The 17,040-nt window shown below is 45.0% G+C and overlaps 1 protein-coding gene across 1 annotated transcript in view; it reads left to right on the top strand.

Annotated features, from left to right (window-relative positions):
• The window catches only part of LOC121560165 (zinc finger protein 721-like), a 73,094-nt gene extending 61,089 nt beyond the window's left edge, over nucleotides 1-12,005 (top strand). Inside the window, exons 12-13 of the mRNA XM_045216254.1 lie at nucleotides 4,734-4,911; nucleotides 11,043-12,005. Of these exons, the coding sequence (XP_045072189.1) occupies nucleotides 4,734-4,911; nucleotides 11,043-11,944 (1,080 nt within the window). The 3' untranslated portion in view covers nucleotides 11,945-12,005. The remainder of the gene's footprint in view (nucleotides 1-4,733; nucleotides 4,912-11,042) is intronic.
• The last annotated feature ends 5,035 nt before the right edge of the window (nucleotides 12,006-17,040 follow it).

Genomic DNA, 17,040 nt, shown 5'->3' with positions numbered 1-17,040 from the left:
GTTGTTTTATGTGTTATTTTTTACATTATTAGCTCAGAAAATGTTTTGTGTCATTACATACAGCCGGGAAAAACTATTGGCAACTCACCAGAGCTACCAGCATTACGTCCAGGAATACGACTTTCTCGAAGCAGAGCCTTTGTTCGCTCTCCCCAGGGCAATTAAACTGGTTCCAGAGGCCGACCCAAAACATCGTCGGCGGAGGAGAGGCACTCGGAGCGGCCTGCTGGTTTGACTTAGGAGGCGCGCACACCACTTCCGAGTATATTACTTGCTAATGTTCAGTCTTTGGATAACAAAGTTGATGAGCTCAGGGCAAGGTTTTCTATCCAGAGAGACATACAGGAACTCAAGTCCTTATGTTCACCCGACCTAGAATACCTCAAAATCAAATGCGGACCGTATTATCTCCCAAGATAATTTTCCTTGGTTATAGCCACGGCCGTTAAAAATCCCCCCTCACGCCGATACCACAAATAACTTCACTGGACTTTATGCAAACTGGAAACCACATATCCTGAGGTTGCATTTATTGTAGCTGGGGATTTTAACAAAGCAAATTTGAGGACTAGGCTGCCGAAATTCTATCAACATATCGACTGTTGTACTCGCGCTGCTAAAACACTCAACCATTGCTATTCGAATTTCCGGGATGCTTACAAGGCCCTACCCCGCCCTCCTTTCTGCAAATCTGACCACGACTCCATTTTGCTCCTCCCTTCCTATAGGCAGAAACTCAAACAGGAAGTACCCGTGCTGAGGACTATTCAACGCTGGTCTGACCAATCGGAATCCACACTTCAAGATTGTTTTGATCACACGGACTGGGATATGTTCCGGGTAGCAGTTATGATATGGTTTGGCTTGGAAAGGTTTTTTTCGCCTTGTCACATACAGCTGATGTGGTTTGCATTGAAGTCCAGAAGCAAAGGGAAAAGGTGAGAGGAGGAGAGCGCATAGATGCGAGAAGGAATACAAGGTGGCTGTTATGAAAGTGAACTGTGTTTCCGCGTGATCAGGGGTGTATTCATTCCGCCGATTCTGTTGGGAATTTTTTTTTTTAATGGAAGAAAACCGGGATAAATGTACCTGAATTTGTCCAATAGAAACTCTCGTTTGCAACAGTTGGACTAATGATTACACACTATGTCAGCTAGATACAGGCAACAGTTTGCAAGGCAGTATTGAATGTGTCACTGTTGGTCACCTCAAATGTTTCTCTCCACCTGTGTGCACCTACATTCTAAACTTTCATTCATAGGCTAGGTTGTAGCAACCTCATGATGGGTATAGGGAAAAGTATCATGTAGTAGCATAAACCTATCGCTGTTACATTGAACAGGGTGAATGGAATATGAATGACAGTCATCCAATGTGCTGTAATAGAAATAAGGCCATGCTCATTATTTAGTTTTTTGTCATCCCTCATCTTAAACGGCACCAACCTCCACTGTTTGGGTGGTGGACCATTCTTGGTACACATGGGAAACTGCTGAGCTGGAAAAACCCAGCAGCGTTGCAGTTCTTGACACAAACCGGTGCGCTTGGAACCTACTACCATACCCAGTTCAAAGGCACTTAAATATTTTGTCTCCCCCATTCACCCTCTGAATGGCACACATTCACAATCCATGTCTCAATTGTCTCAAGGCTTAAACATCCTTCTTTAACCGGTCTCCTCCCCTTCATCTACACTGATTGAAGTGGATTTAACAAGTGACACCAATAGTTGGATCATAACTTTCACCTGGATTCACCTAGTCAGTCTATGTCATGGAAGGAGAAGGTATTCTTAATGTTTTGTATACTCAGTGTATATCACTACAGATAATCAAGTGCTATTTGCATGTGATGCATTTGCTCTATTGTTTACAGAATGATTTGTATCTTATAGAGCGTGGCTTTAAGGGAATATTATGGTCACATCTAGATAAAAAACGAATGTGAAAAATGAACAGAAAATGTGTATTAACACATTACCTATTCATAGAAAAATTTATTAATCAAATTCAATCAATCAAATTTTATTTATGAAGCCCTTTTTACATCAGCAGATGTCACAAAGTGCTATACAGAAACCCAGCCTAAAACCCCAAACAGCAAGCAATGCAGATGTAGAAGCACGGTGGCTAGGAAAAACTCCCTAGACAGGCAGAAACCTAGGAAGAAACCTACAGAGGAACCAGGCTCTGAGGAGTGGCCAGTCCCCTTCTGGCTGTGACCGGTAGAGATTATAACAGTACATGGCCATTAAGGCCAGATTTTTCTCCAAGATGTTCAAACGTTCATATATGTTCAGCAGGGTCAAATAATAATCTCAGTGGTTGTAGAGGTTGCAACAGGTCAGTACATCAGGAGTAAACATCACTTGGCTTTTCATAGCCGGGCATTTAGAGGTTGAAATAGCAGGTGTGGTAGAGAGAGAGAGTTGAAAACAGCAGGTCTGTGACAAGGTAGCATGTCCGGTGAACAGGTCAGGGTTCCATAGCCGCAGGCAGAAGAGTGGAAACTGGAGCAGCAGCACGACCAGGTGGACTGGGGACAGCAAGGAGTCATCAGGACAGGTAGTCCTGAGGCATGGTCCTAGGGCTCAGGTCCTCCGGGATGGGAGGGAGAGAGGGAGAGAGAGAGAATTAGAGGGAGCATACTTACATTCACACAGGACACCGGATAAGACAAGAGAATAACACCAGATATAACAGACAGACCCTATCCCCCAGCACATAGACTATTGCAGCATAGATACTGGAGGCTGAGACAGGGGGATTCGGGAGACACTGTGGCCCCGTCTGACGATACCCCCAGACAGGGCCAACCAGGCAGGATATAACCCCACCCACTTTGCCAAAGCACAGCCCCCACACCACCAGAGGGATATCAACAGACCACCAACCTACTACCCTGAGACAAGGCTGAGCATAGCCCACGAAGATCTCCTCCACTGCACGAGCCCGAGGGAGCGACAAACCGGACAGGAAGATAATGTCAGTGACTCAACCAACTCAAGTGATGCACCCCTCCTAGGGACGGCATGGAAAGCACCAGTAAGCCAGGGAAACAGCCCCGTAATAGGGTCAGAGGCAGAGAATCCCAATGGAGAGACAGGAACCTAAATCTAAATATTAATATTAAGCTTCTATGTCTGTGTACAGGAAAGTCTTATTTGTAAGACGTAGGAGAAAATATATCAGCTTATTGTTCAATTATTACGACATTCTTTGCCAATACGAACGATGTAGTAAATATTGTTTCCAAACTGCGTTACCCACTCCAGTCAGCAGATGGCGATGTGCGTCTTTCAGGTGATGATTCTTGCGTGACGTATAATGGACTGGACGGGACACTTCTTCAGCAACAACCACACGGCTACTCTTTCAACCACCTCGGTAGCATGCTAGTCAACATAAAACCGAAAGATTGAGGCTTAAGACCATGTTTATGTACATTAGGTAATCTCAGTGTTTTAAACACATTTCTGTTGACGAACATTATCTACTGGTTAACTTTAACCTAATTTGCAAACTGATACTGAGCCTACCACTAGGCTAGTCGCTAATGCTAACTAACTAGCTAACTAGCTTACATCCCTGACCATGAGCTCACTAAACTACCCCTCCCCCTGCTAAAGAAGAGGAGGTCTGGTGTATGGAGAAAGAAGCTCTGGGGCTGAACATTGCCGTGAAACAAGAAGAGGAGGATGTTACAGTGAAAGGAGAGGAAGAAGCTTTCAGAATGATAAAGGAGGAAGAGGAGGCTATTACACTGAAAGAAGAAGAGGATGTTACAGTGAAGGGAGAGAAAGGTCCGTTTGGAGTGAAAGAGGAAGAGGGGATAGAGGCTGTCACAGTGGAAGAGGAGGAGATAGAAGCTTTCAGAATGATAAAGGAGGAAGAGGATGCTGGTGTATTGAAAGAAGAAGAAGAGGAGGATGTTATAGTGAAAAAAGAGGAAGAACCTTTTAGAGAGGAAGAGGATGCTATCTCAATAAAGGTGAAAGAGGAAGATGTATTGGGAGTGAAAGAGCAGGAGGAGGAGACAGAATATCAGATTAACACCAGTGAGTACTGTCTTAAAAACAGGGGCACAAACTATGCAGTTCTTGAACTAATGTGTGGTTTTTAAGGGGGCATTCTACTGAAGTTATATACTTCAATATGTTGTTCAGTACTGTATAAATTGTTAAAGAGTAAATCTGCAATTAGTACATATATTTTTCAGACATTTAAATAAGCTTTAATGAATTCTTCATGTGTTCTACATTAAAGTGCACCTCATCTAATAAAACAGGCTTAATAATTTCTACTTAAAATATCAAATGGACGCAAAAGGCACCCAATTTGTGGAACTACCTTTTCACATTTGCATCATAAACAATATTTTATAAAATCATGATGAAAGTGACCGTTTTAGGCCCTGTTTAGATATAATAATGCCTCTTGGAAGACCCTATGATTGTAATAGAAGATCATACGTTTACCATCTGTTTGATGTTCTCGTTCACACAGGAGAGAGACATGACTATCATGGATCCTCTGGGGAGCCTCAACAACATCCTGATGCTGACGAGGCAGAGAAGAGTCTCTCCAGATCAGAACACCAGTTGGTACAGCTTGGTCTGGTCTAGCATACAGCTTGCTCTATCGGGGTCTGGGTTTCTGTAAAGCACTTTATGACAACAGAGACATCAGCATCCATAATGATATTTGTCTGTGTCTCCGCTTTATGGTTAACAGGACAACGCAAGCCCTTTCGCCCTCCCGGAGTCCCTGTGTCGTACCTCTCCCAATAGCACCTTACTGCTGGGTCTGAAGAGGTTGTCTGTGCGGCTGGTGGACTGCAGGAAAACAACGGGGCTGAGTGGAACTGTGAGAGGAGGAGAAGAGAAGAAAGGAGCAGATTTGACTCATCAAAGTAAGTGCTGTAGTTTAGTTTGAACAAATAAAATAGATCTGCCCACTGGTATCTGTTACCAGGACAACCAGCAGAGTTCTGTTAGTTGACATGAAGATCGACTGGAATCTGTTCCCAGTAGGGCTGTCCTCGACTAATAAAAATCTTGGTCGACCTAGTCACCTGTTCTTTCGACCAATCGATTGGTAAAATGTCCATACAGTGGGGGGAAAAAAGTATTTAGTCAGCCACCAATTGTGCAAGTTCTCCCACTTAAAAAGATGAGAGAGGCCTGTAATTTTCATCATAGGTGCACGTCAACTATGACAGACAAACTGAGAAAAAAAATTCCGGAAAATCACATTGTAGGATTTTTAATGAATTTATTTGCAAATTATGGTGGAAAATAAGTATTTGGTCACCTACAAACAAGCAAGATTTCTGGCTCTCACAGACCTGTAACTTATTCTTTAAGAGGCTCCTCTGTCCTCCACTCGTTACCTGTATTAATAGCACCTATTTGAACTTGTTATCAGTATAAAAGACACCTGTCCACAACCTCAAACAGTCACACTCCAAACTCCACTATGGCCAAGACCAAAGAGCTGTCAAAGGACACCAGAAACAAAATTGTAGACCTGGACCAGGCTGGGAAGACTGAATCAGCAATAGGTAAGCAGCTTGGTTTGAAGAAATCAACTGTGGGAGCAATTATTAGGAAATGGAAGACATACAAGACCACTGATTATCTCCCTCGATCTGGGGCTCCACGCAAGATCTCACTCCGTGGGGTCAAAATGATCACAAGAACGGTGAGCAAAATCCCAGAACCACACGGGGGGGACCTAGTGAATGACCTGCAGAGAGCTGGGACCAAAGTAACAAAGCCTACCATCAGTAACACACTACGCCGCCAGGGACTCAAATCCTGCAGTGCCAGACGTGTCCCCCTGCTTAAGCCAGTACATGTCCAGAACCGTCTGAAGTTTGCTAGAGTGCATTTGGATGATCCAGAAGAGGATTGGGAGAATGTCATATGGTCAGATGAAACCAAAATAGAACTTTTTGGTAAAAACTCAACTCGTCGTGTTTGGAGGACAACGAATGCTGAGTTGCATCCAAAGAACACCATACCTACTGTGAAGCATGGGGGTGGAAACATCATGCTTTGGGGCTGTTTTTCTGCAAAGGGACCAGGACGACTGATCCGTGTAAAGGAAAGAATGAATGGGGCCATGTATCGTGAGATTTTGAGTGAAAACCTCCTTCCATCAGCAAGGGCATTGAAGATGAAACGTGGCTGGGTCTTTCAGCATGACAATGATCCCAAACACACCGCCTGGGCAACGAAGGAGTGGCTTCGTAAGAAGCATTTCAAGGTCCTGGAGTGGCCTAGCCAGTCTCTAGATCTCAACCCCATAGAAAATATTTGGAGGGAGTTGAAAGTCCGTGTTGCCCAGCGACAGCCCCAAAACATCACTGCTCTAGAGGAGATCTGCATGGAGGCATGGGCCAAAATACCAGCAACAGTGTGTGAAAACCTTGTGAAGACTTACAGAAAACGTTTGACCTGTGTCATTGCCAACAAAGGGTATATAACAAAGTATTGAGAAACTTTTGTTATTGACCAAATACTTATTTTCCACCATAATTTGCAAATAAATTCATAAAAAATCTTACAATGTGATTTTCTGGATTTTTTTTCTCATTTTGTCTGTCATAGTTGACGTGTACCTATGATGAAAATTACAGGCGCCTCTCATCTTTTTAAGTGGGAGAACTTGCACAATTGGTGGCTGACTAAATACTTTTTTTCCCCACTGTAGATGGTAAAGAATGTACTGACCTTCAGTAATCTTGCTCTGATTTGTCATCCTGAGGGTCCCAGAGTTAAAATGTATCATAGTTTTGTTTGATAAAATCCATTTTTATATCCTAACACGATCCATGTTGTATACAGCGTTTTGCGTGAATTCCGACTGTTTCAACTTGCAACAAAACAATTTATGAAATCTAATCGGCAAAACGTTGGTTAACCCGGTCAAGTTCGGTTTCTGTGCAATCCTCAGACACTCTAGAAGGCAACCAAACTTGTTTCATCATTTTACATTATGTATTTGCTACACAACATATCAATTAGCCCATGAAGGTCAGCCATCATTACTCACCAATGAGAAGAGCAGTGTTCACTTGATTGACAGTGTCTTGGTCCAATGACCACCTATCGTTTTGAGCTGGGCTTTCCAGCAGTATGTGAACACCATTTGTACGACAAACAGCCATCATTCTAGAGCTGTGCGCAGCAGTGTTCATTCTCTGGTGAAAGGAAACAGGAAGCACGGTAGTTTACGTTACGCAGCGGTTCGTTCTCTGGTGAAAGGAAACAGGAAGCACGGTAGTTTACGTTACACAGTGGTTCATTCTCTGGTGAAAGGAAACAGGAAGCACGGTAGTTTACGTTACCCAGCGGTTCATTCTCTGGTGAAAGGAAACAGGAAGCACGGTAGTTTACGTTACCCAGCGGTTCATTCTCTGGTGAAAGGAAACAGGAAGCACGGTAGTTTACGTTACGCAGCGGTTCATTCTCTGGTGAAAGGAAACAGGGAGCACGGTAGTTTACGTTACCCAGCGGTTCATTCTCTGGTGAAAGGAAACAGGAAGCACGGTAGTTTACGTTACCCAGCGGTTCATTCTCTGGTGAAAGGAAACAGGAAGCACGGTAGTTTACGTCACGCAGCGGTTCATTCTATTCTTCAAACTTTTCTCAAAACTGAAAAAGTAAATCATGGCTACTAAATCGAAGTCCAAGTATCCATGTTGATGATATTATTGCAGACATTGACAGGTAGATTGACACAGAACGAATGGATGAGCACTGAGTGAGCACAGTTTTGATTCCAGCGCAGAATAAATGTTTTTGGAAGGAAAATATCCACTTTTAGATCAGTAAATAAAATACGTTTTTGCTTCTCATGCTAATGCAGTTGTTTAAATGGTTGCATATTCATTTGAGATATTTGTATTTGATTTATATACATTATATATATATATATATATACAGTACACGTCAAAAGTTTGGACACTTCTACTCATTCCAGGGTTTTTCTTTATTTTTACTATTTTCTACATTGTAGAATTATAGTGAAGACATCAAAACTGAAATAACACAAATGGAATCATGTAGTAACCAAAAAAGAGTTAAACAAATCAAAATATATTTTATATTTGAGATTCTTCAAAGTAGCCACCCTTTGCCTTGATGACAGCTTTGCACACTTGCACAATGCTTTTCCTACAGTCTTGAAGGAGTTCCCACATATGCTGAGCACTTGTTGGCTGCTTTTCCTTTACTCTGCGCTCCAACTCATTCCAAACCATCTCAATTGGGTTAAGGTTGGCTGATTGTGGAGGCCAGGTCATCTGATGCAGCACTCCATCACTCTCCTTCTTGGTCAAATAGACCTTACACAGCCTGGAGGTGTATTGGTTCATTGTCCTGTTGAAAAACAAATGATAGTCCCATTCAGCGCAAACCAGATGGGATGGCGTATCGCTGCAGAATGCTGTGGTAGCCATGCTGGTTAAGTGTGCCTTGAATTGTAAATACATCACGCCAGTGTCACAAGCAAAGCACCATCACACCTCCTCCTCCATGCTTCACAGTGGGAACCACACATACGGAGATCATCCATTCACCTGCTCTGTGTCTCACAAAGACACGGCGGTTGGAACCAAAAATCTCCAATTTGTACTCATCAGACCAAAGGACAGATTTCCACCGGTCTAATGTCCATTGCTCGTGTTTCTTGGCCCAAGCAAGTCTCTTCTTCTTATTGGTGTCCTTTAGCAGTGGTTTCTTTGCAGCAATTCGACCATGAAGGCCTGACTCACGCAGTCTCCTCTGAACAGTTGATGTTGATATGTTTCTGTTACTTGAACTCTGTGAAGCATTTATTTGGGCTGCAATCTGAGGCTGGTAACTCTAATGAATTTATCCTCTGCAGCAGAGGTAACTCTGGGTCTTCCATTCCTGTGACGGTCCTCATGAGAGCCAGTTTCATCATAGTGCTTGATGGTTTTGCGACTGCACTTGAAGAAACGTTCAAAGTTCTTGAAATGTTCCGTACTGACTGACCTTCATGTCTTAAAGTAATGATGGACTGTCGTTTCTCTTTGCTTATTTGAGCCGTTCTTGCCATAATATGGACTTGGTCTTTTACCAAATAGGGCTATCTTCTGTATACCCCTCCCTACCTTGTCACAACACAACTGATTGGCTCAAACGCATTAAGAAGGAAATACATTCCACAAATTAACTTTTAACCAGGCACATCTGTTAATTGAAATGCATTCCACCTCATGAAGCTTGTTGAGAGAATGTCAAGAGTGTGCAAAGCTGTCATCAAGGCAAAGGGTGTTACTTTGAAGAATCTCAAATATATTTAGATTTGTTTAACACTTTTTGGGTTACTACATGATTCCATATGTGTTCTTTCATAGTTGTGATGTCGTCACTATTATTCTACAATGTAAACAATTGTAAATATAAAGTAAAACCCTTGAATGAGTAGGTGTGTCCAAACCTTTGACTGGTAGTGTATATGATGATGTCATAGTGAATTAATGATATGTCAATGAACAAGCCTTTCTTTCATACTTTATAATATAGCTCTATACAGTGCCTTCAGAAAGTATTCAGACCCCTTGACTTTTTCCATATTTTGTTCCATTACAGCCTGATTCTAAAATGGATAAATATTTTAAAAAATCTCGTCAATCTACACACAATACCCCTTAATGACAAAGTGAAAACAGGTTTTTAGAATTTTTGCAAATGTATATAGAAACATAAATACCTTCTTTACATATGTAAATGTATATGTATGTGTATTTGTTTATTTAACTAGGCAAGTCAGTTAAGAACAAATTCTTATTTACAATGACAGCCTACCCCGGCCAAACCCTCCCCTAACCAGGACAACGCTGGGCCAATTGTACTCCGCCCTTTGGGACTCCCGATCACGGCCGGTTGTGATACAGCCCGGGATCGAACCTGGGTCTGTAGTGACGCCTTTTGCCGCTGCGCCACTCGGTCCCCCACGTGGTCTGCGGTTGTGAGGCCGGTTGGATGTTCTGCCAAATTCTCTAAAGCGACGTTGGAGGCGGCTTATGGTAGAGAAATTAACATTAGATTCTCTGGTAACAGCTTCAGTGGATATTTCTGCAGTCAGCATACCAATTGCACGCTCCCTCAAACCTTGAGACATCTGTGGCATTGTGTTATGTGACAAAACTGCACATTTTAGAGTGGCCTTTTATTGTCCCCAGAACAAGGTGCACCTGTGTAATGATCATGCTGTTTAGTCAGCTTCTTGATATGCCTTATCTTGGCAAAGGAGACATGTTCACTAACAGGGATGTAAACAAATTAGTGCACAACATTTGAGAGAAATAAGCTTTCGTGCGCTTGGAAAAATTCTGTGATCTTTTATTTCAGCTCATGTAACATGGGACCAACACTTTACATGTTGCGTTTATATTTTTAGGAACAAAATATTTCACATTCTCTTTTACTTTACCCAAAATATCATGACATTAGTGATAGTCAAAATGTAAAAAATGTTGAATGTCTAAATTAGAAACATTGCCATTTAATAATCATGTGTCGGACCCTTTCGACAACGGGGAGATGTTACTGATGTACTTTGTGTCTGTCTCAAATGTAAAAACAAATAAGTAAATACGTTTTGGACTTCCACACAAAATTACTTTTTTTAAAACTTATTTTAGGTTTAAGGAAATGTGTAGGTCTCATTCTGTATCATACAGCTGTTAAGGTTATACATTTACAACCACCTGCACGATAGGAATCCAGAGATGTCTGTCTTGAGTGTCCTAGAACTGTCTAGTTTTTTGTGTTCTGACTCATAAAACAGAATGAATAAAATAAGTCATGTAAACATATTATCAGTAATTACCAGGAAGCTCTACAACATCATTTGTTTTAAAATCTCACGAAGATTGTTTTAACTGATGAAATGTTTGAAAACTGTCCTCAGGTTATTGAGGGATCTGATTACATTTCATAGCAAGGCAGTTTTATCAAGTGGAGGTTTCATTCACTCTCTTTAAATAAACACTGTCTTTGGCAGGAGAAAAACCAAAGTCAGAGGAACCAGAGACGTCCAAACCAGCAAGACAACCCCTCTGCTCCCAGATTGGAAAGAGTTTTACCAAGTTAGGAAGCCTGAAAAGACATGAGAGGACACACACAGGAGAGAAGCCTTTCCATTGCTCCCATTGTGGCAAGAGTTTTAACCGGTTAGAGAACCTGAAAGCTCACGAGCGAGTACACACAGGGGAGAAGCCATACCATTGTGCCCAGTGTGGAAAGAGTTTTAACCAGTTAGGAAACATGAAATCTCATGAGCGAATACACACAGGGGAGAATTCTTACCACTGCTCCCAGTGTGGAACTAGGTTTGCCAAGTTAGGAACCTTAAAAATACATGAGAGGACACACACAGGAGCGAAGCCACACCATTGCGACCGGTGTGGAAAGAGTTTTAACCTGTTAGACACCCTGAAAGCTCATGAGCGAATACACACAAGGGAGAAGCCTTACCACTGCTCCCATTGTGGAAAGAGTTTTCACCGGCTAGACATCCTGAAGGCTCACGAGCGCGTACACACAGGGGAGAAGCCATACCATTGCGCCCAGTGTGGAAAGAGTTTTAACCACTTAGGAAACATGAAATCTCATGAGCGAATACACTCAGGGGCGAAGCTACACCATTGCGCCCAGTGTGGAAAGAGTTTTAAGGAGTTAGGAAAGCTGAATGCTCATGAGCGAATACACAGAGGGGAGAAGCCTTACCACTGCTCCCAGTGTGGCAAGAGTTTTAGTCATTTAGGAAACCTGAAAGCTCATGAGCGAATACACACAGGGGAGAAGCGTTACAAATGCTCAGACTGTGGGAAGACATATTCCTCATCACAGTCACTTAAAAGTCATGTGAGAATCCACACAGGAGAGAATAATTACTTCTCCTAGTGCACTGTGTAACTCTGTTATTCTCTCTGAGCTCAGAAATAAAGAATATTGGTTAAACGTCTCCATACTGTTGGTTTCTACTGTAAAAGTCTCCATACTGTTGGTTTCTACTGTAAACGTCTCGATACTGTTGGTTTCTACTCTAAACGTCTCGATACTGTTGGTTTCTACTCTAAACGTCTCGATACTGTTGGTTTCTACTCTAAACGTCTCGATACTGTTGGTTTCTACTCTAAACGTCTCCATACTGTTGGTTTCTACTCTAAACGTCTTGATACTGTTGTGCGTGCACTGCTCCCTTGCCTCCGCTCTGTGGCAACACCAACGGAGGCAGTGTTGGCCTGTGTTGACATTGTAGCTATGCGGCCCTTAACTGTCATGTGCCTCATTCGTGTCTTCTCCCTTATCTCACAGGCGAGGACAGTCACCCCCGCAAGGCCGCTACATTGGCAGAACGTGTTACTTACAATGTCTCATGTTACTCTGAAACGCTGCACTGTCTTAAACCCTACAACCTTACTCCCCACACAGTGTGACGGTGATGCACTTGACTGCAGTGAGGTGGTTGACCTCTTGTGTAAACCACGCCCTGATCTCCTGTGCCAATTCCTAACAGTGATCTAATCTATTTTGTTGATGGTTGTGCTAAACGTTCTTCTTCAGGTGATGCTTATGACCAAAAAGTGCTTCTGGACATCGGAACAGCGATTACTCACCTCGAACTGGACAAAGATTTGTTATTTAATGAGTCCGACGCCAAGGATATACTGCTTTCTCGAGACCAGGCCCAAATCCCCGTCATCCGCATGAAGAAAATATGGTATAAAAGGGGGAGAAGTGCAGGGTGCCTGTGAGGCTCTGTCGTAGCCGGCCGAGACCGGGAGACCCATGGGGCGGCGCACAATTGGCCCAGCGTCTTCCAGGGTAGGGGAAGGAATGGCCGGCAGGGATGTAGCTCAGTTGGTAGAGCATGGCGTTTGCAATGCCAGGGTTGTGGGTTCGATTCCCACGGGGGGCAGTATGAAAATAAAATAAAAGTGCCGGTGTGGTGCCCTCCCTGAAAGCCGAGAGAGGATACATGCATGCTGTGACTGACTGTCTAGACACGGTGGGCCGACTAGCCTTGGATAAGAGCGTCTGCTAAATGATGTAAATGTAAATGAGGATTCGCCGGCGAGTAGGTAAACCACCACTACCCTCCGTACTATTGGCCAACGTGCAATCATTGGAAAATAAACTGGATGATCTACGATTAAGACTATCCTACCAACGGGACATTAAAAACTGTAATATCTTATGTTTCACCGAGTCATATAGAGCTGGCTGGGCTTTCCGTGCATCGGCAGGACAGGGCAGCTACGTCTGGTAAGACGAGGGGTGGGGGTGTGTGTCTATTTGTCAATAACTGCTGGTGCCCGATGTCTAATATTAAAGAAGTCTCGAGGTATTGCTCGCCTGAGGTAGAGTACCTTATGATAAGCTGTAGACCACACTATCTACCAAGAGAGTTCTCATCTATATTATTCGTAGCCGTCTATTTACCACCACAAACCGATGCTGGCACTAAGACTGCACTCAACGAGCTGTATAAGGCCATAAGCAAACAGGAAAATGCTCATTCAGAAGCGGCGCTCCTAGTGGTCGGGGACTTTAATGCAGGCAAACTTAAATCTGTTTTACCTCATTTCTACCAGCATGTTCAACCAGAGCAAAAATAACTCTAGACCATCTTTACTCCACACAAAGAGACGCATACAAAGCTCTCCCTCCATTTGGCAAATCTGACCATAATTCTATCCTCCTGATTCCTACTTACAAGCAAAAACTAAAGCAGGAAGTACCAGTGACTCGCTCAATACGGAAGTGGTCAGATGATGCGGATGCTACACTACAGGACTGTTTTTCTAGCACATACTGGAATATGTTCTGGGATTCATCCAATGGCATTAAGGAGTATACCACCTCAGTCACCGGGTTCATCAATAAGTGCATCAACGACGTCGTCCCCACAGTGACCGTACGTACATATCCCAACCAGAAGCCATTGACTACAGGCAACATCCGCACCGAGCTAAAGGCTAGAGCTGCCACTTTCAAGGAGCGGGACAGGCAAGCAACACTGAAGTATGCATGAGAGCACCAGCTGTTCCGGACGATCCTAGTGGCCGGGGACTTTAAAATCTGGAAAACTGAAATCCGTTTTACCTCATTTCTACCAGCATGTAACATGTGCAACCAGAGGGGAAAAAAAAAAACTCTAGACCACCTTTACTCAACACACAGAGACTCATACAAAGCTCTCCCTCGCCCTCCATTTGGCAAATCTAACCATAATTATATCCTCCTGCTTACAAGCAAATACTAAAGCAGGAAGTACCAGTGACTCTCTCAATACGGAAGTGGTCAGATGATGTGGATGCTACACTACAGGACTGTTTTGCACAGACTGGAATATGTTCCGGGATTCATCCAATGGCATTGATGAGTACACCACCTCAGTCACCGGCTCCAAAAGTGCATCGACGACGACGTCCCCACAGTGACCATACATACGTATCCCAACCAGAAGCCATGGATTACAGGCAACATCCGCACTGAGCTAAAGGCTAGAGCTGCCGCTTTCAAGGAGCGGGACACTAATCCAGACGCTTATAAGAAATCCCGCTATGCCCTCAGACGGACCATCAAAGAGGCAAAGCGTCAATACAGGACTAAGATTGAATCCTACGACACCGGTTCTGATGCTCGTCGGATTTGGCAGGGCTTGCAAACTCCTCTACACGAGGAGATGGTGCCTGTGTGGTGCCCTCCCTGAAAGCCGAGAGAGGATACATCTGTGCTGTGACTGACTGTCTAGACACGTTGGGCCGACTAGCCTTGGATACTCCTCGACGGTCAGGTTTTTCATCTGTGTTCCATCAATCTACCGGAGTCTTCTGACTCCACTACTGCCTTGCTGTGCTGTGTGGTGGAAGCCTGAGGTCGGTATCTACGCTGTGACGTAACGTCTAGATACGCTGGGCTTCCTAGCCCAGGATACCCCCGCCGGGTGGACTCGCCACCGGTGATTGGCCGGTCTACTTGGCCCGCTGCTGCCTCACTGTGCGGTAGCCTACTGCAAGGAGACTGGGCGCATTGACCAGATCCACACACTGGGTGGAATCCCTGTCAAGGAGACTGGGTGCATTGACCAGATCCACACACTGTGGGTGAAATCCCTGTCAAGGAGACTGGGTGCATTGACCAGATCCACACACTGGGTGGAATCCCTGTCAAGGAGACTGGGAACATTGACCAGATCCACACACTGTGGGTGAAATCCCTGTCAAGGAGACTGGGCGCATTGACCAGATCCACACACTGTGGGTGGAATCCCTGTCAAGGAGACTGGGGACATTGACCAGATCCACACACTGGGGTGTAATCCCTGTCAAGGAGACTGGGCGCATTGACCAGATCCACACACTGTGGGTGGAATCCCTGTCAAGGAGACTGGGGGCATTGACCAGATCCACACACTGGGGGGAATCCCTGTCAAGGAGACTGGGTGCATTGACCAGATCCACACACTGGGTGGAATCCCTGTCAAGGAGACTGGGCGCATTGACCAGATCCACACACTGGGTGAAATCCCTGTCAAGGAGACTGGGCGCATTGACCAGATCCACACACTGTGGGTGAAATCCCTGTCAAGGAGACTGGGGGCATTGACCAGATCCACACACTGTGGGTGAAATCCCTGTCAAGGAGACTGGGCACATTGACCAGATCCACACACTGGGTGGAATCCCTGTCAAGGAGACTGGGCGCATTGACCAGATCCACACACTGTGGGTGGAATCCCTGTCAAGGAGACTGGATGCATTGACCAGATCCACACACTGTGGGTGAAATCCCTGTCAAGGAGACTGGGTGCATTGACCAGATCCACACACTGTGGGTGGAATCCCTGTCAAGGAGGATGGGTGCATTGACCAGATCCACACACTGTGGGTGGAATCCCTGTCAAGGAGACTGGGTGCATTGACCAGATCCACACACTGTGGGTGAAATCCCTGTCAAGGAGACTGGGCGCATTGACCAGATCCACACACTGTGGGTGAAATCCCTGTCAAGGAGACTGGGTGCATTGACCAGATCCACACACTGTGGGTGGAATCCCTGTCAAGGAGACTGGGTGCATTGACCAGATCCACACACTGTGGGTGAAATCCCTGTCAAGGAGACTGGGGGCATTGACCAGATCCACACACTGTGGGTGAAATCCCTGTCAAGGAGACTGGGGGCATTGACCAGATCCACACACTGTGGGTGAAATCCCTGTCAAGGAGACTGGGCGCATTGACCAGATCCACACACTGGGTGGAATCCCTGTCAAGGAGACTGGGCGCATTGACCAGATCCACACACTGTGGGTGGAATCCCTGTCAAGGAGGATGGGTGCATTGACCAGATCCACACACTGTGGGTGAAATCCCTGTCAAGGAGACTGGGTGCATTGACCAGATCCACACACTGTGGGTGGAATCCCTGTCAAGGAGGATGGGTGCATTGACCAGATCCACACACTGTGGGTGGAATCCCTGTCAAGGAGACTGGGTGCATTGACCAGATCCACACACTGTGGGTGAAATCCCTGTCAAGGAGACTGGGCGCATTGACCAGATCCACACACTGTGGGTGAAATCCCTGTCAAGGAGACTGGGCGCATTGACCAGATCCACACACTGTGGGTGGAATCCCTGTCAAGGAGACTGGGGGCATTGACCAGATCCACACACTGGGGGGAATCCCTGTCAAGGAGACTGGGTGCATTGACCAGATCCACACACTGGGTGGAATCCCTGTCAAGGAGACTGGGCGCATTGACCAGATCCACACACTGGGTGAAATCCCTGTCAAGGAGACTGGGAGCATTGACCAGATCCACACACTGGGTGGAATCCCTGTCAAGGAGACTGGGGGCATTGACCAGATCCACACACTGGGTGGAATCCCTGTCAAGGAGACTGGGCGCATTGACCAGATCCACACACTGTGGGTGAAATCCCTGTCAAGGAGACGGGGGGCATTGACCAGATCCACACACTGTGGGT

Source organism: Coregonus clupeaformis, unplaced genomic scaffold, assembly GCF_020615455.1.
Source record: "Coregonus clupeaformis isolate EN_2021a unplaced genomic scaffold, ASM2061545v1 scaf0651, whole genome shotgun sequence".
Taxonomy (NCBI): Eukaryota; Metazoa; Chordata; class Actinopteri; order Salmoniformes; family Salmonidae; genus Coregonus; species Coregonus clupeaformis.
Note: the sequence above shows the minus strand (reverse complement) of the source record. Positions and strands in the feature narration are given on the sequence as shown.